This window comes from Nothobranchius furzeri, chromosome 3, assembly GCF_043380555.1.
Source record: "Nothobranchius furzeri strain GRZ-AD chromosome 3, NfurGRZ-RIMD1, whole genome shotgun sequence".
Taxonomy (NCBI): Eukaryota; Metazoa; Chordata; class Actinopteri; order Cyprinodontiformes; family Nothobranchiidae; genus Nothobranchius; species Nothobranchius furzeri.
The window spans coordinates 57212466-57239870 of NC_091743.1; the positions used below are offsets into that span (position 1 = coordinate 57212466).

At 41.1% G+C, this 27405-nt stretch overlaps 1 protein-coding gene across 2 annotated transcripts in view; it reads right to left on the reverse strand.

Annotated features, from left to right (window-relative positions):
• The window catches only part of suclg2 (succinate-CoA ligase GDP-forming subunit beta), a 138012-nt gene that overhangs the window by 5224 nt on the left and 105383 nt on the right, over positions 1–27405 (reverse strand). For both annotated transcript variants that reach the window (XM_015959295.3, XM_054751625.2), the window contains exon 10: positions 5579–5699. In XM_015959295.3, coding sequence (XP_015814781.3) covers positions 5579–5699 — 121 coding nt within the window. The remainder of the gene's footprint in view (positions 1–5578; positions 5700–27405) is intronic.

Consider the following 27405-nt stretch of genomic DNA (forward strand, 5'->3'; position numbering starts at 1 on the left):
TCTAGATATGGAGGTCTCAAACGACTCTCACATGACCTGAAAACAAACATTGTTCACCTTCATGGTTTAGGGGAAGGATGCAGAAAGCTGTCTCAGAGATTTCAGCTTTTTCCACAGTTAGGAGCATATTGGAAATGGAAGACCACAGGCACAGTTCAAGTTGAAGCTCAAAGTGGCAGACCCAGAGACACCTGGGATAAACATAAGCAAAGAATGGTGAGAACAGTCAGAGTTAACACCCGAGGTGGACGCATCGCGTCACGCCCGAGATTTTTAGAAGTCAAGCGGTCACACACAGAGCGCTTCACGGAAAGTCACGCGATAGTCAAAACACCACGCAGGACTTGAGAACAAGAAGCGAGAAGTGACTATTGTTTATAGGTGGCCAGACTTGTCATCGTGTTTTGTGAGACTCTAATACATTAACAATGAGTAAGTACGCTATTTATTAGGCTATTTTAGGATCAATATTACTTTAAAGTTATCAAAACTCCAGCTGGGTTCGTACCGGTGGTTGTGTTAGTGCCGTAAGGCCGTTCCGTGTCTTAATGCCTGTTGTAAAGCACTCCATAATGTTGGAAACAGCCGCGCCGCGGCGCTTGAAATAGAAATGGCGCCTATCTTCAGCGCCTAGGCACAGTGCTCCCCATGTGCAAACTCTCATGAACCAAAATGGCTTCTATTTAAAATGACGGCGCAATGCAGCACGTCTGCCTCCGGTGTGCCCCAGGCTTCACACCAAAGGCCTACAACTTCATCTTGCTGCAGATAGAGTCACTGTGCATTTTCAACTATTTAGTGCACTTTACACAAGGAGATGCTGTATGTGAGAGTGATGCAGAGGAAGCCTTTTCTCCACCCACAGCACAAACAGAGATGCTTAAGATTTGCTATAGTACATTTGGACAAGCAAGCTTCATTTTGGAATAAGGTGAATTGATGACACTAAAATTGAGTTATTGGGGAATAACAAGGGAGGTTATGCATGGAGGAAAAGGAACACAGCATTCCAAGAAAAATACCTGCTACCTGCAGTAAAACATGGTGGTTATTCCATCATGCTGTGGGCGGTGTGGCCAGTGAAGGGACTAGAAATCTTGTTAAAGTTGAGGGATGCATGGATTCCACTCAATATCAGCAGATTCTGGAGACCAATGTCCAGCAATCAGTGACAAAGCTGAAGTTGCACCAGGGCTGGATCTTTCAACAGGACAACGACTCTAAACACTGCTCAACATCTACTAAGGCATTCATGCAGAGGAACAAGTACACCGTTCTGGAATTGCCATCTCTGTCAAATCAGTAAACATTCAGATAATTTATTGTGCAGGTATTGGGTTAGATTCTTGCAGCTGCCGAGACCTCAGTTTCATCCATCATGGAGTGATTATTGATGACTTTGATTGCTAACCCTCCTAATAATCAGCACCAAGCAGAAGGAGTATTCCCGTTACAGTGCAAAATGAAGGAATCTGCTCCTGTGGGTTAAACATCAAATGGCTCTCATTTGGAGTCAGAGCAGGGTGCTCCTCAACAGAGCACACACATTCTCCTTTGAAGTGCTAGTCAGCATTTAATAGAAGTTTTCATATCTCTTAAACTGTCTAGACTGTTGTTTAAGAAAGAGACGCCATTGCTAAGACTACCGGGTCAAAAAGACAAAAAGTTGGATGTTTGGAATAACGTTTTTAGGTTTGTGCACATTTCCCTGGGAAATCTGCCCAGTATTTTCTTTGAGGACCTAAAACCTAAAGGTGAAAAGTGTAAAACCCAGCCGCTGAGATTGCAGATTTACTCATCTGTATTTACGGTTTGTCTACAGCTGCAGCTGATGGTTTTTGAAAGCTTTAATGCTTCAAATGACTGATGGAGCCATAAAAACCTCTTCAGAATCTATTTTGAATTAAATGAGAGGGTAACTTTAAGACGGATGCTCGACAGACAGCTGGGGATTGGTTAGGTAAATCAATAGGTTTGGCAAAACAGATAAGTGAATGCAGTCACCCTTTTCAATGGACCCTTAGGACTATTTAAAGAGGATTTTCTTTTCTTGTGGTAGACAACAGGCTCACAGTATACTTAGGTCTATGTCCATCCTGTAGCCAAAGAGGGCAGTGCTGCACTTGATCAGGCACCTCCTCCCATCCATACCTTAATTATCGACATACATTTGTGTATTTCTGGATGGACTTTATTTTAGTTTAATACGTTAATTAAACAGCTAAGCAGAGGAGGGGCTGGATGATGGAGCAGTTAGCTGCACTGTTGCCTGGTAACAAGAAGGTTGCTGGTTCGAATCCTGCCTGTGTAGCCTTTTTGAACAGAGTTGGCATGTTTTCCAAATGCCTATGTGGGTTTTCTCTGTTTACTCTGATTTCTTTCCACAAACCAACATACTAATCAGGCTGTTTGGACACTCTAAATTGCCTCTAGGTGTGAGTGAAATTATGACTGTTTGATTTGTCTCTGTGCGTCCTCTGACAGACTAGAGACCTGTCCAGGGTGTCCCTGCCTCTCGCCCGTGACTGCTGGAGCTAGCCACTGGCTCCCCATGACCCTAGTGAGAATGAAGCGGATCAGACAATTGGATGGATAGATAAGAAAATATGCTGAAGCTTACAACCAGTTACAGATTCACACATCTACTAATGTATCCTTAATAGCATCTAGCCCGCACGACCGTTCTCAACATTTGGGAGTACAGGACCCTTCAACAGTGCAAAAAGCATTGGTCTTAAAACAGTCCCTCCAGTAAAAAGTGTGCCTGGTAATCCATTCTGATCCAGTTGAGGAGTGTCGAGCCGTTCTCACTGCTCTGCAATCAGCCCGGCAAGCTGAGCTGATTGATTCTAAACCAATCCTCTGCGCCAGACTGAAATGCAGGATGTAATGACCCACGACTAAAGCTCAGACTAGGCCTGCGCCAGGAAAAAAGCAGTCAAACCATCCAATAGTCTTGACCTTCTACATCATTTGGTAGTTGGGCTGAATTAAAGCATTCTAAGGTGAGAAGTGGGAGTCTGGTTTGGTTGGCAGGTCTACAAAACCGAAACAGAGAGTAGTTTTGGTCTCATGAAAAATTTTAACCAAATCCATGTTATGTTGTCCCTGTTATACTCGTGCATCGGTTCTGATTAGAGGTGCAACTAAGGACTTTGTTTGATTTTGTTTTGATCTATGTGAAGCACTTTGTGATTCTATGTCCGTGATAAGTTCTATATAAATAAAATGTACTTACTTACTTACTAATGACTATTTGGTAAACGGTAAATGGCCTGTATTCGTATAGCGCCTTCTTAGGGTTCTACAACCCTCCAAGGTGCTTTACAACACAATCAGTCATTTACCCATTCATACACACATTCACACGCTGGTGGGGATGAGCTACGATGTGGCTACAGCTGCCCTGGGGCGTGCTGACAGAGGCGAGGCCTCCGAGCACTGGCGCCACAGGACCCTCCGACCACCACCAGCAGGCGAGGTGAGTTAAGTGTCTTGCCCAGGGACACAACACACAACAATCTCTGGTCGGAGCCGGGATCGAACCTGCAACCTTCCGATTACTGGACAACCCGCTCTACCTCCTGAGCTACTGCTGTCTGACTATTTGATAACATCTTACAACCGGGTCCCTTTATTAAGCTTTATTAAGCATGAATAAATTCTTAAATAAAGTATTAACAACTGTATAACCATATTATGTAATGCATTACTAATCAGACACTGCCCTGGACCTTTGTCCAAACCTTAAGGACACTTAATATTTAACAATAATGATAGCGTTAATAAAGGGTCCCTTACCGACTATTTTTATATCAGCTAATTCAAAACATTTAATATTTCCGCTCAAAATAAAAATCAGCTTTTAACAACCAACTTTTAGATTTATTGTATATAATCAAAATAACACGCCTGAATAATCAATCAGGTTCACACTTCCCGACGTTTAGACATGAAATTTAAATTAAATAGTCAAAAAGACATATTGATGCAAAACACTGTATTATAACTTTTAATATTGTACATGAGTTTATCTTAATTTACACAAATTCAATGATCTTAAAACTGGAAGTTGTAAAACTTAGGGCTCCATAAACCACCTTTTATTGTTTGAAGTTCTTCCATACTTAGACCCAGTCTTTGAAAGCTTTTATAACTCAGCTGTTTCTTCACCAAGGCAGAAACACAATCAGCTGTATTAGGGCTGCGCGATCCGACGATATAAGATCGTTAAAGTGATGACGATCACCCAAAACTCGGAGATCGTAGAGCCGTCTATTTCCGTTCCATCACCTGTGCCATTACTTCTGGACGCGTCTACCGGCACTTTTTTTCTCAGCTGAGTCATGCTATTTGCTAGTCTGCTTCTGTCGGCACGACAGACACACCAAGAGCATTTTTAAGGCAGTGTGTTGGTTTGTTTAGCTGGGGTGCTAAGCTGAATCCACCACGATAGGTTTGAAAATACTTCGAGAGTGCAATGATGACTGGATCTGAACGTGTTTAACGTGTAGATTAGTGGTGGGAGGAGAACTGTTGCTTCTACTGAAACATTTAAGAAATTAAAGCTAAAGTCAGAAAAAAATATATGTTGGTGAAAAAATATTGACTGACTAGTCACCGTAGTCAGAGCATGGTAACTATTTGCAGCAGTCAAGTTCTGAATAAAAGCTACCGGAGCGTACACACATGCACACTTTGAACTCTCTAGACACACCACTCAACAGGAACTTGACAATTAAGCAAAGCACTAACCCCTTCCACACACACACACACGCACGCACGCACGCGCACACACACGCACGCGCGCGCACACACACACACACACACACACACACACACACACACACACACACACACACACACACACACACACACACACACACACACACACACACACACACACACACACACACACACACACACACACACACACACACACACACACACACGAATGAGGAACATTAGCATTTGAGGAACATTAGCATTTACAGGTGAAAGGTGAGCCAATCAGTGCTGTGTCAACTGTTCCACTGACTTCTGCTAATAAGTAGAGCTGAATATGATGTGTACGAAAAAATGCAATGCTGCTCTGACAGACGATGTATACAGGATTTTCAGGACTTAGTGGAAACAGCACTGAAACACTGGCTGTAAACTTTGAGACAAACTTAGAAGGGCCTTCCTTTTTATTAATATATCTATAGAACTTAAGACATCATGGTTTGGTCACACAAAGCTGGTTCATAAGGGTTGAAGGTTTCAGTAGAATAGAACAAAAATGTACAAATAATGACCTTGTTGGATATATTTAACCTTTAGCTGGAGACCTTCTGTGTCACACAATAGAGCAAGACAACTAAATCAGTGAATAGAAGAGGTGTAGGCCTGGTTACATTTAGTGGCATTTTAAACTATCATCCAGCAAGACACAATTCTTATTAAAAGTCGAGAGCTTTCATTCCAAGCAAGATGGAAATCGATGCTCAATTTATCTGAGGGAGGAGGAGAGTCAACAGCAGATTACCCAAAATAGGTAAAACACAGATCTATGAGTGTGTATAAGGTGCTGTTTTACCTTCAAGTCTCACCACTAGTGGCACCTTCAGTTCCAACTCTCGACAGGCTTTGGTAATACCATTGGCAATGATGGCGCAGTTGACGATGCCTCCAAAGATGTTGACCAGGATGGCTTCAACCTTTGGGGCAAGAACATAAACAAACAATATAATGGCATTTAGTACACACCGCCGCCTGGTAAAAATATAATTTTTGGGGAAAGGTACAAAGACAGTCAAACTGATTTTGTTATGTGGAGACACAAAATCACAATAAGAGGCATCTGATTCTGAAATAATCCGTGACAAGCAGTCTGACGGTAGCTAAAGGTGAAAGACAAAATATAAAAATGTGGACATATGCTCAATTTCAGTGGCTGAAAACAAAACCTCACCAAAAGAGAAGACAAATCAGAAACCAATACTTCAAACAAAAAGGGGGAAGCAACAATAATTAGTGGTCAGCGATTAAAAAGTCCTTACAGTGTCTATGATGATCTGAATATCTTAAGATGTTGTTCCAGTCACAATTCCCCATTTCCATGACAACTACCAAGGACAAATTGCTGCCAAACATCTCATGCTTTGTACTATATTTACTTCAGTCGTGTTTCAAGTTGTTTGGAAAAATGTCTAAAACTTTGTCACAAAACAAGCAACTGAAACTGATCTTGAGTTTTCTGAAAAAACAAGGCGGCTAGTGTGCGTTTTTACGTGTATGATTACACTGACAGTCTAGCACTTGGTAATTACCCTGGCTGGCTTGGTGGAAAAGTAGACTTCGAGCACACAGGATTAATCCTCCATGTTTGTTTATAATCACTGCTAATCTGTTTGCGCCGATTTGGATGAGCAGCTTGTGGGGGTGTGTGAGCGTGTGCTTGCCTGTTGTGAATGTGTATGTTTCCAGCGTATGGTAATGATGTTTACAGGGAGAGAAGATCAAGGACTTGGATAGCTATCAGAGAGGCAGCCATGGCATTGTCCTCGACATGATATCCAAATGAGCATCTCCTTGTGTGCAGCAGAGAGTGACACACAAGACCCGGCGAAAGCTCGAAAACAAACACAGATGTAGACAGTATCATAACGACTCGTGGAGCTAACCGAGTGAGAAGTTAGGACGCACGGTGAATGCTTTGATTAAATTTATCAAGCAGGGGCATGAGAAGGGATGCGTGGAAAAACAAGGGTGTAAAGCTGGGTAAAAAACCTCAAATTAAGAACAAATGTGGCCCAAATGCTTTGACGAACAATGGCAATTATGGCATTTGATGTTGAAGCAAATAGTGGAATAAAGTTTGCCCTCCCTTGACCAGAACCCCCAAATTGTCAAGATTTATTTTCAAAAGCTGAATAAAAAATTAGATACAAGTGTTGAAAAAAAATAAAGCAGTACATTTAAAACTAAAATCATCAAGCATTTGAAGGGAATGTGTTTCCGCAACTGAGCTAATGGAGAACTATAATGGGCCATTCCCATCCGTACCGGGTCGGCCCGGGCCCGGTAGCCCCAGTCGGCCCCAGCCTGGCCCGGTTGATTCCACGCATCCTTGTCTTAAGCCCATGTGGGCTGATTCTACCCACCAATCAGAGGCTTGCTCTAATGGAAGGTGTGAATTTGCTGTCAGCAGTGGGTGTGTTGGCCCTGGTTGGCCTGAAGCAGACCCCCTCGAGAAGAGGGCTGAGAATGAGCCTTGGTTGGCCCGGAAAAATACCAGGCCACCCAGATATGCAAACAACCTACGCTACCCGGCCCGGGCCGACCTGGTACAGATGGGAATGGCCCATTACATAAGCTTAAATATGATCCGTAAAGAAAGTTTAAATGAGCTCTTTCTCATACGGAACAGGAGCTTTTAAAATGTACTTTGTAAATATGACAATCAAAAATTAAATTTAGAAATACATTTTGCTCTGGTTTTATTTTCCAGCTCTACATCCATCCATATAACTCCGGTTCAGGGTCACAAGCTTTGTATGTAGCAGACAGTGAAAAAAAAAAAAAAAAGAAATTATTCATGAGGGCTAAATGATGCTAAATGGAAATTTTCTCAAGATGTGACCTGCAGTTCAAAGACTTCATGGGTGTCTTTATTATTTTAAAGTTTATTCTATCTAAAGTTCTAATATTTATTGATGAATCATCTCACAAGGCCTCCACTTGGAATGAGCAGTGCATTTTCAATGAGTATAAAAGACATCAAAGAAGACATTGTGACATGGGTGACCACTTTAAAATCTCAGCATTTCAATGTAAAGATGACACAGTAGACACACCTTCAAACCACTGTGCAGTGTCCCACTGGGGGGCAGCAGAGATTCAGATGCTGTTTGCAGGCTAACAAGTAGAGCTCTATTTTCACCCCATATACAGTCTATTTTTCAGCTGTGTCTCTATAGGGAAGAGCCATATTTCTTCCATTCATGCATCTCCTATTGACACCCATGTATATTAATGATACATGAGACGTGATTTATGTTTCCGGGTGTAAGCATAACCGTAGTTTATAGAAATACGGATGCGAGAAAGACTAAGTTGCACTTTGCTGCAAGTTTGGTTTATTCCCCTCCTGGATTTCAGTTTACAAGAAAGTACATGCAGAGGAACATTATTCTCCCAGAAGAAAGAGATGTCTACAAAGGGGCAAAGATTTGCTAAAATATGAAATAATTTGCCACTTCTGTAAAATATTGGAAGAGAAGTAACTGAGAATCATTCACAATCAGATGCTTTGATGTGTCCAGAGTAAAATACAGTGTCAAGCATTCTTAATAAATATGGTAGCAATTGGTAACAATTCTTTGCACCAGTGTAGGGCATTGTATGATGCAAAAAGCTTTAAGAATGCTTTAAGACCTAAATTTAGGGGCAAATTCTCAGTTTGATGCTTTCGTCAATCAAAATCTTGCATTTCTAAAATGTACGAGCCCTCAGTACCTCTGAAATCCAGCTTTAAGGTATGAAAAAGCACAGAACACTTCAATTCAACTAAAATTGTCAGCTTCACATACGTACTGCAGCGCTCTGCCTCATGTTACAGAACAGCCCCTTTCCTTAAAGGCGTTCTTTTCAGGTGAGCCGAGTAGGCAGCAAGGTAGATTTCTCTCATCAGAGCTCAGTAAAGGCATCAGGTACAGTATAATGTGCCAGCTCACTCTTTGTCACAGGATCTTTGTGTGCTCTTTCAGGCAGAGTTACAAAATGAGCTGGTGCAGTCTACCTGGGTTCCACTAAAAAGAATCAAATTTTGTAAAATAGGATCACTGCTGCCGGCATTTCGATGCTGTGCCAAGGCTTCTTTTGCATCAAAATGACAAAAAGTGCCTTCACAGGAGAAACTAGCTTTTCTGCCTGCTTTTATTCACCCCACTAACTGCATTCAGGACAAAAAGAAACGTAACCCTGACAATTTGACATGCTCATGCAAACCTATCCTACTGGTTGTGTGCTTTTGCGACGGGTTTAGATACGTGTTGTTTGACAGAACATGCTATGTGTGCTTGCCCTGTGTCATAATTATGCATCAGTGGCCATCTGTATTGACTGAAATGCAGAGACAACACTGCAAAGCAACATTGCATATTACAGGATGTCTTCATATTCACTTCTGTGAAGCTGATGCTGCAAAACGCAAAGAAACATGTTTTACTTTTCTCCTCCAAATTCTAACCCATGGGAAAAGTAATGCATTGTATTACTTCTTGTATTTGTCTGCAAGGCTCCATCTCATGAGTTGTGCATGATTTGCTGAATTATCACAAAAATACACATTTTCATGTCCATACTCCTGGTAAGCGTCACCAATCTCTGCAGGAAAGAAATACGGGAACATATTGTTTTCTTTGTTACCAGAAAGGAGATTGGAGTAAAAAAATATCAAAAGGCAGGGCTGGAGATGGGTGTGTGTCTCTCTGTGGTCTAATAAGGACTATTGTTTTGTCTTATCTGCTGGAGACAGCCTCTATAGTCACCGCCTGCTTTGGCGGACCTTGTTTATTCATCTTCGATCTGCTGGGGGCCCAGTGATCAGCCCTCAAGCCATAGGTAAACACGTGCAGCTTCCAAAATCAAGGCTGGCTCTAATTAGACATCTTGGTGTGGAAAGACTGATGTTGGCAACAAACAAATGTGTTGCTTGTAAGGATGAGCCGGACACTCGTTTCAGACTAGTAACCGGTACGGATAAAGCATTTTTGACGAGTACGAGAATGAAACGAGTAAAACTCGTAAATATCTGTAATCAGTAAAACTTGTAAATATCTGTAATCAGACTTAAAATAACGTATTGATGTAAACCACACCCACTTCCAGTTAAACTACACCCACTCCCGGGTTAGGCCACGCCCACTCCGAGTACAGATACAGATAGTGGTGTACTCGCTCATCCCTAGTTGCTTGCTTTCATGTTTGAAGAAAGACAGTATTGAGTAACTCTGAAGTATGAAGTATGTGCTACCTTAAAGATCCATTGGAATATGTAAGACACAAAACACAACGTAGGCTGCTTTTCTGTAAAAACAAATAATACTCTGCCTTAAAGACCCATTACGTGTGCTGTACTGTGACATTTGGCACTGGTGGTTATACGATCTCCATTGTCATACAGAAAATCACTCTAGATGTTCACTTTCCAAAGATCACATCCTAACGGAACAGCAGGTTGCAGGTTGGCCCTTTAGTGGTGATTAAGACTTATTACAGAATAAATTAGAAACCTAAAAAAAATTCTATTATCCTTGTAGCGTGAAATCGATAGACTACAACATAACAAACCTGATTTAGATCATAAACTTGTAAAATATTTTTTATAACATTCAGAAATTTGTTTAACACGCATGTAAACACCAAATAGGTTAAGTTTTCTACTTGATTGGTGAGTCTGTGAGAAGAAGAAAAAAAACAGCACTGCTATAAAGGTGGAGAAGAGGTGTGTGTGGATCATACGTAAACACAATGTTTGTGTACTGTGAAAAAGTAATTTAAATCATATTTTTGTCAATTACAAAGAGTTCTGAACCATCAGGATGTGAAAATCAGATTGGATTAATCACACAGCCCCATGCCAAATTTTTATGATTGTACACAAAGGTTTGTTAAGAACTCAGGGGTTTATTATTCCAAAAGAAAAAGACAAGACTAATCTGGCACAATGCTTTTCAGTTCTAAAAAAAACAAGGACTCAAACTCTTAGTGTTACATCAACAAATAATGAACAATATTAGTGGCACCCATTCTTCAACATAGTTGTACTGCAGTTTGGTAGCCTGGAAAGCCATCATATGTATTTGAATTGTCTGGCCACGACCCATAGAGAGAGCTCAGTCGTGGGGCGGAATCTATGGTTGTCTTTCAAATTGTCTCTGCATGCTATCTGACAGCGCTATGACAGTAAGAGCAATGAACAGTGTGATGTACTTACAGCTACAAATGTCATTCAACAAGGAAGTCTACCATACACTGTTGAAGATGCAAACACATTCTTTTTCTAAATAATGGACTCAAGTACCTCAATCTGTTCTTGACTCAAAGAAAAGCCCAAGCCTAAATAGTCCAACGTTGATGCCAAAGCTGTTTCAAGCAAGCCACTGCCATCTTTTTGTTTTGCTCAGTTGCAGTAACATCCCGCCCACCAAACAGACAGAGCACTGTGATTGGTGCACCAAACCGATAGAGTGCTGTGACTGGCAAGACACAAAACTGTTTGGACCTGCTGGGGCTTCAGTGGAGCGTGGCCAGACCAATCTACAGAGCTAAATCTTTTTGCTTCTGCTATGGTCTGTCAAGATTTTAGGCTACCGACTTCCCACCTGGCCGTTGATGGAGCGTGTCGAGTTATCTATTGTGCTACATATTTTTATGGATGTAGTTGGCTCTGGTGAGAAATCCATTCTTCCCAAAGTTTAGACACCTTTCAATGTATTGTAAGGATCACTTCACAAAGAAAAAAGCCTTTAGACAGTTGAAAAAAAGAGCTCCACCTATTCACTTGTCTTCAGTCGCTGGTGTATAAAGTTCATACAAGTTAATCAAGCAATAATAAATGTCTGAATGCTAAATATTAGACCACTTGTTGACTGCATGTTTCTAGCTATTTCTCAGAATTGAAGGTGGATTTGGAACCATCTCAACAAGAAAAGGTAACTTCTCAATGTCTCTGGAATGCATTGCTATCTCAATTTGATTTATTTTTACTTCTTCTAACTTCTATTTTCTCCCTTTCTGTCTTTTTGCTTATTTCCCACCAATCAGTCCTCGCACAGATATTGAGAAACAAAAGAAGTATGCAAACGCTAAACACAACATCACACAGCATTTAGGATAGTGAGAAGTTGTACAAACTCATTTTATTCCTCATAATACTTTTATTTGTTAATTGTGATGTGACATGTTGGAAGTGTTTGTCAAATGCTAGAGAAACATCAAAAAAGTATGTAGTAAAATGTATATATGATGATCCTCTGCAATTTTGCAGAATATTATTTCTCTTATATTGTGTTTTTTTTATTTTATTTTATTTTTTGCATGTGCAAATCGACTTTTGAAGAACATACAGACAAAACAAAAGGAAAAGGATGATACAGGAGAAAGTTGAGGGAACATAGGATCTTGAAGTCAGAGGGATGAGTGAAGTGAAACAGAGGAAGAAGAGAGATGGAAAAGAAAACGAACAGCGCAAAGTGATGGGAAGTGGTGTGGGCCCTGGCTTCTATTGAAGGGGTATAGGATAGCCCTGGCAAGGAAGGATAAGAGAAAAATAATTATCCAGCTTGCTGAAGCGTGACAGCCCCTCGGTGGGACAGCAGAGAGACAGACTGAGCATTATGTCAAAGACTGGCCATGTCACTGACAGAGACCACTTCTGACAGACAGTTGTGTCTGAAGTTTTACGTGCCAATAAGAAAAGTACCTTAACTGTTCGCTGCACGCCTGACTGATTGATGCACACTAGACATACGATTTCTTGTGGAGGACATTAAAGTAATCTGTAAATCTTGTCTATTTATTGACAGGCAAAGACACCCCCCCCCCCCCCACACACACACACACTAGCTGGTTTGAAAATACACTTTGATCTAATACATTCTCAGTACAATGAGAAGTGTATTTGAATGAAAAAATGCCACTTCCCCGCTAGTGAAGTAGAGTATACTGAGAAAGAACATACCAAACTGGGTATTTCTACTTAGATTTCATCTATTTTACATATAATTAAAGACACAAACTGTTCCATTACTGATGTTTCCTCTATAGGGCAAAATTAACTGTGGACATTTGCATAACAGGCAGCTGAATCACTGAAAATTCCTGGATTATGTTCAGCATTCAGCGAGGAACTCAGTGTGTTCTGAATATCTGAGAAAAAAGAAACTGCTGTTAATTTATGACTTAGTTTAAATTTTGCTACAAATCCACAGCAAAGTTGTTTCTTAAAGATCTTAATGCTGCCCTTTAACAACACAAAGTATTTCTAGGCACAAGAAAAAGCACTCGGTTGTAACAATTTCCTGTGCTACACAAGGTATGTCAAAAGACAAGGACCATTTGTAGAGATACTTTGAAGACACCGTTGTTGAAAAAAGAACTGAACCAACAAAAGAGAAATAATAAACTGTTGTTTTCAGAATACAAGGTTTTGTAAGTCTACTTGAAGGACAAAGAACTGGAATTTAAAATGCAATCACTCCATGTTTCAAATCTTATTGTGAGGAAATCACTGGAATGTACTTGTTCAAACATTTCCACAGCTATTTAACTGGAATGAGATACATCCTACATCCTTTCACTGAGGCATTGGATTTATTCTTCTTCCCAAATAAATAGAAGGTTTTATAATTTATTTGCGTTTATACTTTACTCACTTTTTGCACATGCACACATTTTCTCTATCACTTAAACCATATGATGGGCTAAATGGAGTTAAATATTGCATCAAGAGTTCTGGGTTGTTTCACCAAACTTCCAATTTGTGCACAATTACTCAAGCAACCAGGGCCATAAGTGATATTTCTTTTAGGTTGAAAATAATAACCTCAGAGCTCTCAGCAACACTATTTTATGTAGATAAGAATCAATAACCCAAGCTCTCATTCATTCACATCATTGAGTCTTCTCACATCAGCCTGCCTTCAAGTTTTTTATGAGCACTCAGCCACCTCTAGCTTTCAATCTATTGGGATTCCACCTTTCGCTTCATTCCCACCAACAGAACCCAATCAAGGCAACAAAAGCTTTTCTTTGACCCAAAAGAGGATTGTGGGACTATAGGGAGTAGAGAAAGGGAGGAGAGGCCTGGTGAAACCTAGAGAATAGATCCCAAAGACGGTCTTAACCCTGAAACATCTATTGGCTAAATAATGTCATAGACTGACATTTTCCTTGTGGCTATGATTACGCAACCACTCTAACCTTTTTTTAAACAATGTCTGTTTACCTTTTCAACAATGATTATTAGCAACAATTGTAAACATAATGAACAACCAAAAACAAAACCCCTTCTTACATCCTCACCACTAACAACCTCCTCTAACATTTGACAAACATTTCCAAAAAGGAAAGCAAACATAAAACAAGTGACAAAGTGACACTAAATCAAAAGACACATATGACTTTATAAAAAACAAAACAACCATCACAAATTGTGAAAAAATTTCAATAGAAACACTGTAAAAAAAAAAAGAGCACATATGAACCCATGCAACATTGAATGTATGTGTTGAGCCACTGAAGAAGCTTACTCACACTCGTAAATGCTGCCCTGGCTTGGGTCACCTTTGCCGTGTAGTCGGGGAAGATTGCAATCAATGCCCCGTTGTAGCATAGCTAGCCACAGAAACATGTGTGGGTAAGAATATCCGTGCGTTGTTGATAATAGTGTAGCTAAGCAACAATAGCTCCAGGTTTGTTACTCCCCTGTTGGATCAGTCTATTTCTTGGTTTTGACTCTAGATGCAGCATTTCTTTCAACATTTTAGCCACAGCTGTTGTTGAATCTGAACATTGCATCTTCTAGACTGACTTTTGAGATCCTCACATTTAGCTTGAACTTCCGCAATGTCTCTCCTCAGCTCCCTTACTGTGCTCCGCAGGGAAATAACTTCATCAGACCAGGTGGAGGGTCTGCGTTTCACCTCTTTTTATGCTCGACTTGACCTGCTCCATGTCCGACCAGAGCTCAGGAGAAGAATTTTGCACTCGGCTCTTAGCGTTTGCAGCTCTTTAATCAAAATGAGATCTTCCACCACGGTACCTCTCTGTTTAGTCAATTCAGAGAATTCCCTGATTGTGCTATTCTTCAGGTTCAACAGATCCAACTCATCAGGTCTAGAGTCTAGAGACTATTTCCTGGCTTGTAACATGAGCATTTTTGCTCATTTTAGCATTGGTCACCATCCTATTAATCTATCCAAGAACCACAACGAGTATGGGCCAAAATGAATTGTTCTGGCTAGAAACCACTTTTAAAAGGACTTCTGGTAAGGAGCTCCACCACGTGCGGTAAATGCAAAATCCTCATTCTAACCTTTTTTGACCGTCACAAACATAAAGAAGCATTTCTGCACATTCATCCAGTTATTGGGCCATTAAGTACTTAAGTACACATAGTTTATGTTTGATTGAGAAGCTTTTAAATACACCAAATAGCCAAATACACATGTCTGCACAAGTGGAATGGGTAGAAACAAAACTCTGAACTCCCAAACTGAAATTTAAATAAATCAATGAGGAGCTGAATGCACATTGTAATTTCTGAGCCACTAATGATTATGATTTTGTTATAATGACTCGTTTGGACCAAATGAGATTAGGGCTCTTCCAGTCGTGCCAGTTGGTGTTGACAGTCAAGAGATAAAAATCACACAGCTTGTGCTGTTTAATGTTTGTAATCATTCGCCTTCCGAATCAGTCACTGCCAGGCGTCCCAATTAAAATTATTTTAAACATGTTTGACAGGTGTGATAAGCACAAATAACACTAAATTAACAAACAGACAAGTCTAATACTAAAAGCAAACAAAAACACTGCAAGGTGTTGTGACTGAAATTATTGTTTGTTGTTCTTTTTCTCCATCCTAAGATTTTATTCTTTTAAAACAAATGGGAACAATATTAAGTTTATTTTTTTGCCATACTTGCAACAGCTTGTAATCGCTTGGGATGTTGCTTGTGAATGTTTTTACTCTTGTTTCCACAGTCATTAGACTTTTATATGATTTGATAAATAAAACGAAGTATTGGAGGGGTTGGACACTCTCCTTTGCTGGAGTTTCTCCGGGTGAGAGGCGGAGGGCTGGGGTTGGCTTTTTGTTAGCCCCAAGACTCTCTGCCTGTGTGTTGGGGTTGACCCCGGGGGACGAGACTGTAGCTTCCCTGCGCCTTCGGGTCGGGGAAACGGTCCTGACTGTTGTTTGTGCTTATGTGCCAAATATCAGTTCAGATTACCCACCCTTTTTGGAGTCCCTGGGAAGAGTGCTAGATAGTGCTCCATCAGGGGACTCTTGCTGGGTAGGTTCGCGGTCGAGTGTGAAGCAGCTGGGATGAGGATCAGCACCTCCAAATCTGAGACCATGGTTCTTGACCGGAAAAGGGTGGCTTGCCAACTCCGGGTCGGGAGAGAGGTCCTACCTCAAGTGGAGGAGTTTAATTATCTTGGGTTCTTGTTCATGAGTGAGGGTAGGAGGGATCGGGAAATAGACAGGCGAATTGGTTCGGCGTCTGCAGTGTTGCGGACGCTGAGCCGATCTGTTGTGGTGAAGAGGGAGCTGAGCCAGAAAGCCAGGCTCTCGATTTGCTGGTCGATCTACGTCCCAATCCTCACCTATGGTCATGAGCTTTGGGTAATGACCGAAAGAACGAGATTGCGAATACAAGCGGACCAAATGAGTAACCTCCGTAGGGTGGCCGGGCTCAGCCTTAGAGATAGGGTGAGGAGCTCAAACATTCGGGAGGGACTTGGAATAGAACCGCTGCTCCTCCGGACCGAAAGCAGTCAGTTGAGGTGGTTTGGGCATCTGGGCAGGATGCCTCCTGGAAGCCTCCCTGGGGAGGTGTTTTGGGCATGTCCTGCTGGCAGGAGGCCCCCGGGTCGACCCAGGACACGTTGGAGAGGTTACATCTCCAATCTGGTCCGGGAACGCCTTGGGGTCCTGCCGGAGGAACTGGTGGAGGTGGCTGGGGAGAGGACAGTCTGGAGCTCCCTAGTTGGGATGCTGCCCCCGCGCCCCCGACCCAGATAAGCGGAGGAAGACGACGAAGACGACAATGACGAAAAAGAAGTATTAATGTTGGTGGAATTAGGTTATTACTCTACACGTGACGAGTATAGTGAACGGTTTTGATTTTAAAAACAGTAAAATAAATATTTCAGCTGTTTCTAGGTTTTTCAATTCAAAACATTTACTTTGATCAATGCAAAACTCAAATAACCCTATAATGGGTTTTACAGAGCCCATCTTTTGTGTTCTTTTTGTCTGTTTGAATGTCTTTCACTTAACCTTGTAGTTTCTCAAACATAGCTAATTATACATGAAAGACTAAAAACAACCACCACCGTGTTTAAGGTTGCAGCTCTGCATACGTAATGGTGTCTGAGATGAGTTTTGTTTCAATTTCACATTCATGATTTTTTTCTTTTTATATCTAAGACATAGAATGAAGGCCCCATTACAAGATAAAAGCTAGAGTGTGAATGGTCTTTACAAGATCTTAGCAAGGTCTTTAGAAGAGCAATTAGCATGCTCAAATGCTTCAGAAAGAGATTATGGAGATTTATGAATGTGTTTTGCAGTGTATCGAGGTCCTGGGTGGAGTGTGGGGTAGACAGCATGCATTTGCATGGCCATGTTGGTCTCATACCTTCTCTAATACCTGTTCAGTATCATTTATCTAGCCAGTTGAAGCAGATTTCACATTTTTATATTTTAGTTTCATTGACTTTTTTCTGCAAAATATTTCGTGTCTCTTAACATTTTTGAATTTTGTCATTTCCAAGCAGCATTTTTGTTTAATTACTCACCTCATATGGACTCAAACTGGCTAAATAAACAAAAAAGTAAAACAAATCAATCAATCAATCAATCAATCAATCAATCAATCAAAGCTTTATTTATAAAGCGCCTTCCGCAACCCTGTCAGGAAGCCCAAAGCGCTGAACATGGCTACAGTTGTAAGTAATTATACTGAATAAATCAACAATAAAAGAAATTCAAATTACAAAATACAAAATGGAAATAACAAGATAGATGAAACATTCCGGTAAAGGACAAATGTGTGAAACACAATTGGATTGAGTGGAGGGATTGAGTGTACCAATGAAAACTGTGGAATGGATTCAACATAATAGAGGGCCATAATCAAACATGTTCTGGAAACGCCAAGCGGAGGAGGTGTGTTTTTAGGTGATTCTTAAAGACTGTCAGAGAAGGGGACAGCCTAACTGAGGGTGGCAACTGGTTCCAGAGTAACGGTGCTAGGACTGAGAAAGCCCGGTCCCCACGGGTACGACACCTAGACCGAGGGACAGCGAGCAGGCCTTGGTCAGAGGAGCGCAGAGCGCGTGATGGGGAATGTTTGTTCAGGAGTGTGGCCAGATAGGGGGGAGCACCACCCTGGAAGAAATGATAAACAAAGACGAGTATTTTGAATTGTGAGCGATAGGAAATCGGAAGCCAGTGCAGGGAGGCCAGAACTGGACTGATGTGGTCCCGTTTCCTGGTCCCAGTCAGGAACCTGGCAGCGCTGTTCTGCACAACCTGTAGGCGACGCAATGTTGACTGACACAACCCTGCGTAGAGAGAGTTGCAGTAGTCAAGCCGAGAAATTACAAAGGCATGCAGTACCCGCTCCAGGTGGGCTCTCGACAGCATAGGCTTGATTTTGGCAAGGCGTCTCAGGTGAAAGAAACTGGACCGGATCACAGAGTTGATGTAAGCATCAAATTTAAGTCCTACATCAAGTTTCACCCCCAAACTGGTAACAACTGGTTTTGAGTATGGAGAAAGAGGGCCAAGATCAGCATAACGATCCACATTCCTGCTGTTGGGGTGAAAAACAATGAGCTCTGTCTTTCCCTCATTCAGATGTAGATAGTTGGACATTAGCCAAGACTTCACCTCATTAACAGAGGAGTCAATGGATTGAATAGAGTGACCTTTCTCCTGACACAATGGAGAGTAAATCTGGCAATCGTCAGCATACAGATGGAATGATAGGCCATGTTTACGAAAGATTGACCCCAGAGGTAGCAGATAAATGGCAAACAAAAGTGGACCAAGGATCGACCCCTGCGGGACCCCCCACCGGAGCCCCTCCCAAGAAGAAAAAACATCACCCAGTTTAACACAGAATGTCCTGTTTTGGAGATACGATCTAAACCAGTCCAGAGCAGACCCTTTGATCCCAACCCATCGTTCCAAGCGATCAAGTAGAATCGCGTGGTCAACTGTGTCGAAGGCTGCTGTCAGGTCTAATAACAGAAGCAGCACAGATGTTCCGTGATCTAGTGATAGATAGATGTCATTTAGGACCCTCAGTAGAGCAGACTCTGTGCTATGGCCAGACCTGAACCCTGATTGGAAAACCTCAAACAGATCAGAGTCAGCTAAATGTGAGACCAGCTGCTGATAAACGACTTTCTCAAGCAGTTTAGATGTAAAGGGCAGGGTAGAGATAGGCCTGTAATTTTCGATCACAGAGACATCAGCACCAGGTTTCTTCAGGGTCGGCCGAATAACTGCTGCTTTCAAAGCAGCTGGGACAACACCTGTGCTGAGGCTCCCATTGATAATCTGACCAAGTGAGGGGCCAGGGCACGGAAAGGCAGCCTTCCAGAGACGAGGCGGTAGAACATCAAGTGGAGAGCCAGATGGCTTCTGCCTCGCAACTAGCTTATTCAGCTCAGAGTATGAAACAGTATTGAGGGAGCTCAGGGTGGGTGGTAATGGAGGAACTGGAACAGGGTCAATAGAGTTACCAGAAATAGCTGCTCTAATGCCTGATACTTTATCAACAAAGAATTTGTGAAAAGCTTCAGAGTTTCCAGCAGCTGTAGGAGACATGGAGCTAGGCTCCTGATACACCAGAACTGAGTTTAGCGTTTTGAAGAGAATCTTAGGATTATTGGAGTTAGTCTCAATGATGTCTGCAAAATAGGCAATTCTAGCGGCCCTCACTGCATCCTGATAAGCAACCAGAGATGCTCTGAACAACTCACGCGAGACCTGTAGGCCATCCTTTTTCCACTTTCTCTCAGAGGATCTACACGCCCGCCTACAAGCCCGTGTGACATCAGAGAGCCAAGGCTCCCTCCTAGGCCGAGACTTGCAAAGCTTGAGAGGGGCAACCACGTCCAGGACCTGATTACAAAGTACATCAAAGTGTTGTGAATAGTGATCAACGTTAGATGGATCTGGGTTAAAGGTCTCTAACCTTACAGACATACAGTCCACAAACTTTGAAATAGTTTCTGCATCCAGGGCTCTGAACCTAGTAGCTGGAGCTTCACACACAGGGACAGGACATGGCAACGTAACATCACAGAGTATTGGAGAATGGTCAGAGAACACAGGAGGCAAAGTCACAAGGTTCATGATGGGTAGACCATTAGAGATAACCAGGTCCAGGGTGTGACCCCTGGCATGAGTTGGGGATGATACCCATTGAGTTAGATTGAATGACTCTAGCAAATTAAAAAAACCTTTAGCAAGCACATTATCAGGACAGCAGATATGGATGTTAAAATCACCAAAAAATAGGACATAATCATATTTTAGGATGCAGTCTGCCACAAGATCACAGAAATCATTAAGGAAGTTAGAGTCAGTCTTTGGAGGCCGATAAATCAGCACAACGAGCAGGCGGGGGGAGATGCACAGTTCAAATAAGCACAGTTCAAAGGAAGAAAATGACATGGTGGGTGTAAGCTGTTTACAAGGAAAGCTGGATTTAAAAACAACAACCAGCCCTCCACCTCTGCCCCGTGACCTGGGGATATTAAAACACGAGCAGCCAGGTGGTATGAGCTCGAGTAGGGAACTTGTGTCACCAAACGGGATCCAGGACTCACAGATGCAGAGAAAACCCAGGTCATGCTGAATAAAAAAGTCACGAAGAATAAAAGTTTTGTTCAGCACAGACCTGGCATTGACCAGACCAAACCGGGTCTGCAGCGGGGCTGCAGCACAGAGATCGCGCACGGACCCAGTCCCCTCGAACTCTGTGCCCGTAACCGAGCGCAGATTCTCCCAGCAAACCCCAGTCTGGCGTGATCTTCGAGCCGATCGGCCGTGTCGCGGTGCCGATACACCATCAGAGCCGGCCGAGTTCCGTGGGCAGGGCACCGAGTAATCCAGGAGACATCTCGGAACCATCGGGTCAGAAGCTGTTCAGGGATCCAGGCCGACGTCTCACGCGCCGGCTACCTCTCTTTCCTCGTCTTCTCCGATGCTTCCTTCTCGAGCTGGGGTGGACAGAGGGCCGACACATCACGGCTTGGGTGGAGAGAGCACGCGGGCAGTTCAACCAGCAGCATCGTCCGTGAGGTTCATAGCTCGCACAGCCCGGTTCCCAGCGCGCGCTGCCGGCTACATCAACAGAAGGACGAAGCCTCAGCAGCGCAGCTCGATCATATGTCAGCAGAGGATCCACACCATTCAAAAAAGGGATCAGCGACAAGAAAAGTGCATAAAAGCCAATAAAACGCCAATAAAAACCGATAAAATGCAAGGCATCAGTGCGTAAAGAGGACGAGCAGCTCGCAGCGTGACCGTGCGCAAGCGCCATCTCTCTCAAACGATCTCTAGATAAATAAACATATTAGTCCCTATATTTTATCAATAAAGGATTGAAAACATTATACTGGCAAGTGCAGCTAAAAAAGAAGGAAAAGTGAGTGCTCACACTGGGATGTGAACCTACGCAAAAGTGCATACCAACCCAGCATACTAACCACTGGACTACCAAGGCTGTTAACAGTTGTCTAAGCTACATATCCTGTGCTGGCCAGGGGGGACAGGTTTCAGACCGGAGACTAGCTTCTGGGAGAAGAACATGGCCGGATGACAAGACTAGTTATGAATGCTTTATACGGGTTTCAAAGTAAAACTCAAAATTTGCAGCTGAAGCAGGAAAATGCATGAGGAAATAACAATATCACATAGTAAAAAGCTCCAAAAGGTGGATTGTCCACGATATGGCCCCTTTAATATTTACAGGCATTTTCAGTATGTGATAGAGAAAAGTGAAGCAATCTCTCCAGGTTTTTGCACCTCGACTTTGGAAACAACTTAATGTATTCTTACATGGTATTGTCAGTCTGGACACCTTTAAAATGCTGCTTATGACCTCATTTAAAATTTTTTACTGATATATTCATTTTTCTTCAATGATCTTTTATTCATTTAGTTTTGGTTATTTTATTTATGTTTTAATTTAGATGTTTTAGTGAAACAGATTATTTTCTGTTATTAGTTCTATATAAACATACTTTACTTACTAACAAAAACCAAGTAAAAATCTGTTGAACAGAACCTAAGGTTTGCTCTTTCTATTCCAAATCATAACTTGTTAATCTGTTCTTGAGTGTTCTTAATGCCAAGAGGTTAAAATGTTATTCTCCCTTGACCCCAGATCTCTGATGTGAAGGACACCTAACATTGGGTTCAATTCCACACGAAAGAGAGGCACGCACGGTATCTATTGTCACAGTTTGGATTAACAAATTAACATTTAGTGTCTCGGGTAGAAGAAATGTTGTATTCCGCTTTCAAACTTTATAATAAAAATTTTTATTAGTTCATACAAAATCTGTTGTAACCAAAATGCTGGTAACACCAAGACACCAATAAACTTCCTTTTCAGTAGCATCATTGCGTGCGACTGTTTACATTTGCCTTTTATCATATATTTGAGTTTCCTCCAAGTCTGCAAGGTGCCTCCGAAGGTCAGTGTTACAAAATTGGCTTTGCCACACTGCACATCTAGTTAGTCATAGAGATGGAGAACAGTCATGCACAGTGCTGTTTTGAAGCCACAGGATCAATTTGTTGTTGAAGGGTGTCAAGGATCTGTTAACATAGCTGGATGGAGTTTGATAATCACCGAAGCGGGTACTGAGCACACAAGTGGGATGTCTGGGAGTCTCAGTGGGGAGTTTCAAAAGCATACTAAAGGTTTATTTTATTTTTATCATGAAATAAACAGCATTGTAGAAAAGCTATCAGCCCTTGTGGCCCGTACACCGGGGTAATCTGTACAGCTACCAACATTATGGATTATCTTTTCACTGCATGTTAATGAAGTGATTTTTGAATATTTATAGAATCCGTGGAATAAACACAACTTTCCTTTACTTCGGTGAAGCACCTGTCCAACATCTATGTGTGAGCTGTGAGCTCAGGAAGCACAGGTGATCGAGGTGAATGTGACAATAGTTTAATTACCTGACAGTCTCTGATTAGGTTTAGTAGAAGAACTTAAACTGTGACAAAGAAAGAAATTAGAAACTCTGCAGGCATGAAATTGTGATTTTAGGATTCAGTATTTTCCTCTGAAATAATATTCCTAGTTTTTAACAGGCGTCCACAAGATGAAAACCCATCTTAGTTCACAGATTTCAGGAGATCTAACTACACTTACACTTTTGCACCCCTTTCCCAAAACATTTATTGCACATTAGGAAATATTAATAGTAAACATATTAACCTCAACAAACACAGAAATGTCATGCATGATGCAGAGTTAGGGAAAGAAAACAGTCTCTGGAGTGAGAAGAGGGGCTTTCACACATGTCAGGGAGGGATGTACAACTTGTCTCCTGCTGTTCACCTCGAGGTATCACAATGCCCCAAAACCTCCAGTCTGCACACTAACCAACACACACAAAGCAACAATACCTGCAGGTGCACACATCAGCATGCACACACAAGCCATCCAGTGGTGAATTGAACTCAACAATTGGAGCCAGCATAGTGCAGGCATATTATTCATTCCCGGAGGGTGTCATGTCTCGACTGACAGGCAGACATAAATATTCCTCAACCCCTTCGCCAAGGGTTAATGGCTGTCCATCAGACACAAATGGCACATATAGGGCTCCGTATGCCTGGTGTACACACACATAGTAGACCAAGGTTATTAATAAAGACAAGAAATATGGAACAGCAAGCAGGTAGAAAAAGAAAAAAAGGTCACATGGATAAATAGTAAAATCAACAAAACTGAAATATATATTCATATACAGATCAATATTTTAATAAAAGTTTCTCAGCAAGTCGGATTAAAGCTTTACCTGAAATGTTGAGTATGATTCAGTGCGTGCGTTGTGCGCTACTCTGCCCAAAGCGAGACTTATTTTTATTAGGCAGAAAAAATGCATGATACTTGGGAAATGGCATACCTAATCACCTCCGAGACAGGGTTACAACAAACCAGCAGCTGAATATGAAAGAGCCAACATTTCCCACTTTGTTCCTAATGCTGCATGGCCAATCAAAATTAATTTATTTTAATGTATGCACACAGAAGGTCAATTATCCAAATGATTCCAGTTCAGACTGCACCTGATCTTGGGAGCCAATGAGCCATAGAAAGGGCAGATGGGTGTGCTTTGCAAGGCAAATCCTCAACCCAACCTTTTTTTTTTTTTTAGTTTCACCTCCCTCTTATTACAAATCTAAATGTTTGCACTGTTTGAAACCATGGCATCTTACTGTTTTATTCTAATATCGGGTGAAGCAGACTAGAGGCTAATGCTGAGCTAACTATGCTAACAGTAAATCAGATGCAAAAAGTCAGCTCTAAAAATATATCAAGCCACTTTTTCGATGACCAACAACTTGATATTACAGTTAAATGTATGTGTGAAGTAAGTAATGAGTCATCCATGGTGTTTCACTGCTTTTAATGAGTCGTTCAGAACTATAACAGCAAGCTAACAAGATGTCAAACAACCACACTTCTAATGCCAGAGGCATACTACTGTAATAAATGTAGTAAGTGCTCCCTATCGTGAAAGACCCAGAAATGACAATGTAACTATCTACTGATCAACTTATTATGTATGACTCATCTTTGTTTGTCATCTTGAGTCTTCTCGTACTGATCTGTAACTGGCAAAAGCCAAAAAACTCACAGAACGGCAGCGAGAAAGTAACTTATTGTTTAAAAAAATGAGATGCAGCAACCAAATTCGACCACAGGGTGACATTAATCAATCTTACGTAGAGTATACTTTTCACCATAGTTGTACACTAAAAAAGGCAGCATTTAAAAACAAAACAGGGGAATTTTGTAGAAATATTAAAGAAAATGTGTATGTAGAGAACTTTCCCAGATTTACGTTCAAACATCAAACCCCTCTAATACTACTAAGTTGTTATAGGAGATCACAAATATGGTTTAAACGTATTATCAAAATATTAGTCGTACTTTTAAATCCAAACCTAGCCACTGAATTCTTGTTTATCTCATCACAACAATGACTTTCATGTACTGGTTTTCTTATACTCATTTCGTTCAGAATAACAAAATGGTCCTTTCAATTACTGTGTGGTTTGGCCACACAATTTAAAAAACAGAGGGCTATTGTGCAAAAATAATTACTACAACTGGCAATACAGCTTGTGTGTGTGTGTGTGTGTGTGTGTGTGTGTGTGTGTGTGTGTTTCAGGGGGAGAGGAAAACCTTCTGAACACTGTTCACAACAAGGCACTCAGATACAATTTTGCCTGAGGTTTCATGTTTTTTTGTTGTTCTAGACAAAACAAATCAAACAATGAACAAATCGTCTGCAGGTGTAATAATGATAAGGTATATAAGATATAGATTGTAGATAGTAAAAAACAGAAACTTTAGATAAGAACAAAAGATTGGCAGTTGATATCAGCATAACAAATGGAGGTACAAAGGCTAATGAAAGACATGCCTCCACATATAGCACTGATTTATTTTTTTATTCTCATCAGAGGCTGATTCAGGTCAGTTATTAAAGAGCAATGACTGTGTCTTGCGCCCATTGAGTTTTGGTTAATGAGTAATTTAGAGACCGATAGAACAAACACAACTATCTCATGATTGTGTTTTTTTGTGTCTTCCTCTGAAAACCCTGTGGATTTCACATGGTCTGGATGAGTGGGTGCTACATTGTCACAAACATATGAACCCAGTAAAAACAGATGGGCACAATCAGGGTTTAATTTTTCTAAAAGCCCAACATGGATACATGAATTGATGGCACATGCAGTGTGCACACATACTGCCTCATTTCTGCACTGAGAGCTGTTACATGAAACATTTCCATGGCCACAAGTTCCATCAAATGGAGAAGTGGACTGCACTCACATGCAAATGAGAGGGATTTAGTAGTTGTCTAAGAGGAGAGGGGGCAGCCATTGGCTCTATGGCTGACAATTTGCCCTGCTGACTTGATGGAGCTCAGGAGTACAGAGCAGCATATCAATTAGCCATTAAGGGTTTGCTCGGGTATTAGAGGGATCAGAGAAACCAATAAAAGTCTCTGGAGCAAAGGACTGACTAGATTCCAGATCGATGGAGGTCCAGAATAAAAACTCACTCCATGGCATGGAGGTTATATGGGTTCAAAAAAAAATAAAAAATAAAAAAGTGGCCTTTGAACTCTTAGCACAAGCTGGTGTCATTAAACTAATAAAGATGTCAGACTTTAAATTTGCTTAAGGGAAAATGAGCAATGCATTTAATCAGAGTGGCAACAATGCATTTCACAAAGGCTAAAATCATTCATTGTTTGAGAATGCATCAAAACAATGCATATTCAATATAGAAAGGCATACAATTTAAGATCATCAACACATTTGTATATTTGGGAAAGAAAAAAATGATACAAACACAAACTTCTCAAACTAACTCTTATTTTACAGTAAATTACTGCAATCCAAAACCTGCTGTGATATCACAACAAGGTCTGTAATATCACAGCGACACATTAAAAATAGTAGGACTTTACAGCAATAAACAATATTATAACAATATAATGTTGTATTTAAATATGCCCTGTGTATATGACAAGCCATAAATAAAATTGATTATGCAGATTGGATATGTTTTACAGATATCTAAAATTACCTTTTTCCCAGCAGAAATTAACATCACAGATATCAATAAGATTCCTACTATGCAGAATGACTATTTCAGATATCTGAAATGTAATTCTTCCTAGAACAAATAATGTCATATTTCCCATTTGTGTGTATTGGGTTTTAGTGCATCCTATCCATAATGTTCATTCTTCGTATCAAGAATGAACATCTTATTAAGCATTTGAAAATGCACATCAGGGGAGGGATGGAAACTAGATGTCCATTTAGACTTTGTGACTGCACGTTTACACACATGATGACTTTTGCTTCACATATTTCCAGAAAGCATAGACGTGCAGATTATTCAGTTTTGGATGACCTTGTTTTAGACAGGTCTATTGCTACAGAGCCACTGCCAGGACCCAGTCAGTCATAAGACTTGATGAGAGATGGATAGTGGCACAGATAATGATGCTTTAGTCTGAGAGGGGCATTGGGGAAAAGCCTTGTCCTGTTGTCTATGTACTCATTTATGAGGAGTACATAAATAAATTTAACAGTGTTGGTTTAAAACATTTCCAATTTATTTCTCTTCATGAGATGAATGTATTAGCAGGTTATTCTGTAACTCAACTTTATGTTGAATTATTGGATGGTTCTCTGTTATCATTAGTTCTGCTGAGCACCATGATTAACTTTTTTTCTGTGAATAATATATTCTTTAAAGCCCCTACAGTCCTTCACCATTTTTTAGTTTTATTTGAAAATGATCAGTCATTCTGAGTTTAGCATGC